Source organism: Buceros rhinoceros, unplaced genomic scaffold, assembly GCF_000710305.1.
Source record: "Buceros rhinoceros silvestris isolate BGI_N320 unplaced genomic scaffold, ASM71030v1 scaffold23664, whole genome shotgun sequence".
Taxonomy (NCBI): Eukaryota; Metazoa; Chordata; class Aves; order Bucerotiformes; family Bucerotidae; genus Buceros; species Buceros rhinoceros.
The window spans coordinates 10,218-11,339 of NW_010406831.1; the positions used below are offsets into that span (position 1 = coordinate 10,218).

At 58.8% G+C, this 1,122-nt stretch overlaps 1 protein-coding gene across 1 annotated transcript in view; it reads right to left on the reverse strand.

The window, feature by feature from the left end:
- ALPK3 (alpha-kinase 3) overlaps positions 1-1,122 on the reverse strand; it is a gene marked incomplete at both ends in the record, with an annotated part of 12,116 nt that overhangs the window by 10,214 nt on the left and 780 nt on the right. Inside the window, 1 exon segment of the mRNA XM_010134274.1 lies at positions 4-889. Coding sequence (XP_010132576.1) covers positions 4-889 — 886 coding nt within the window.

Here is a 1,122-nt window from a genome sequence, read left to right on the forward strand (position 1 = left end):
CGCCTGCTTATCGAAGAACATCTCCTTCAGCGAGAAGCGCACATTGCCGCCGGTTTTAGTGTCCTGATTCACGGCTTTTGCGGGCTCTGCACTTTGTGGACTGTTTTCCACTTCTCGATCATTTGCCACCCTCAAACGCGTGTTCCTGCGTACGGCGACGGGAGGGGCAAACCTCGGATTTGGAGGGGGGTTGGCCCTATCTCGCCCGCTTTCTTCTCGCTTGGAACCTTCCTGCTTTGCTGCTGGAGGAGCCCCCACTTTCTTTTTCTTTTTAGCTGCAGAGTCCTTTGCCGCTGGCTTAGTCACCTTGTCCCCCACTGTCTCGTACATGTAGGCGAGAAAGCTGTTCCCGTTCTCCTCCGCGCTTTCCAAGGAGGTGTCTCCGTTGGTGGTCACCTCTGCTTCCAGCGGTGCGATCAGTTTGTTCGGAAAGCCCGTCATCGCGCTGACCGGCTGCTCCTTCGCCTCAGCGATGTCCTCCCGCAGTCTGGACTGAGAGTCGGCGACGTGCACTTTGGCTGCATCCTCCTTCTCCCACGGGGAGGCTCCTGACCCAAGATTCAGATCCCTGGCCAGCCTCCGCTTTCTCTGGAGCCGATCGGGGCTCATCCCCTGCAACTTCTCCACCTCCACGTTCTCCTTCCCTCGTTTCTTGCCCTGTTCTATCTCTCGCAGCTTTTCTTCAGCTTTTCTCTTAATTTTTTCAAACCACCTCTGATGGATTTTGAACTCCGTCATGGTTCCCACTTCCAGCACGCCGGAGCAGGACACGATGCCTTTGTTATTTTGAGCTGAGGCCTGGTAAATGCCTGCGTCTTCTTCTCGGCACCTGGAAACCAAAAGCTCTGCGTGAGACCTGCCCGTCCCCCCGCGCTCTGCCACTGGGCACACAGGCACACACGTTCTCCTGTTTCTTGCTCCAGAGGGGCCAGAAGACGATGATGGGGCCCCTGAGCTGCCCACCACAGGTCTGGAGGCCTGGGGCTGGCCTCCCCGCAGCACGAGGACGATAGGACCACCAGCAGCACCAACGCTCTGCGCTTGCAGGCAGTGCCGCGCCTGCCTGACATCCCAAAGGCAGGACCCGAGGCACGGCAGGGCTCTGCTTCCTGGGGGGCCACC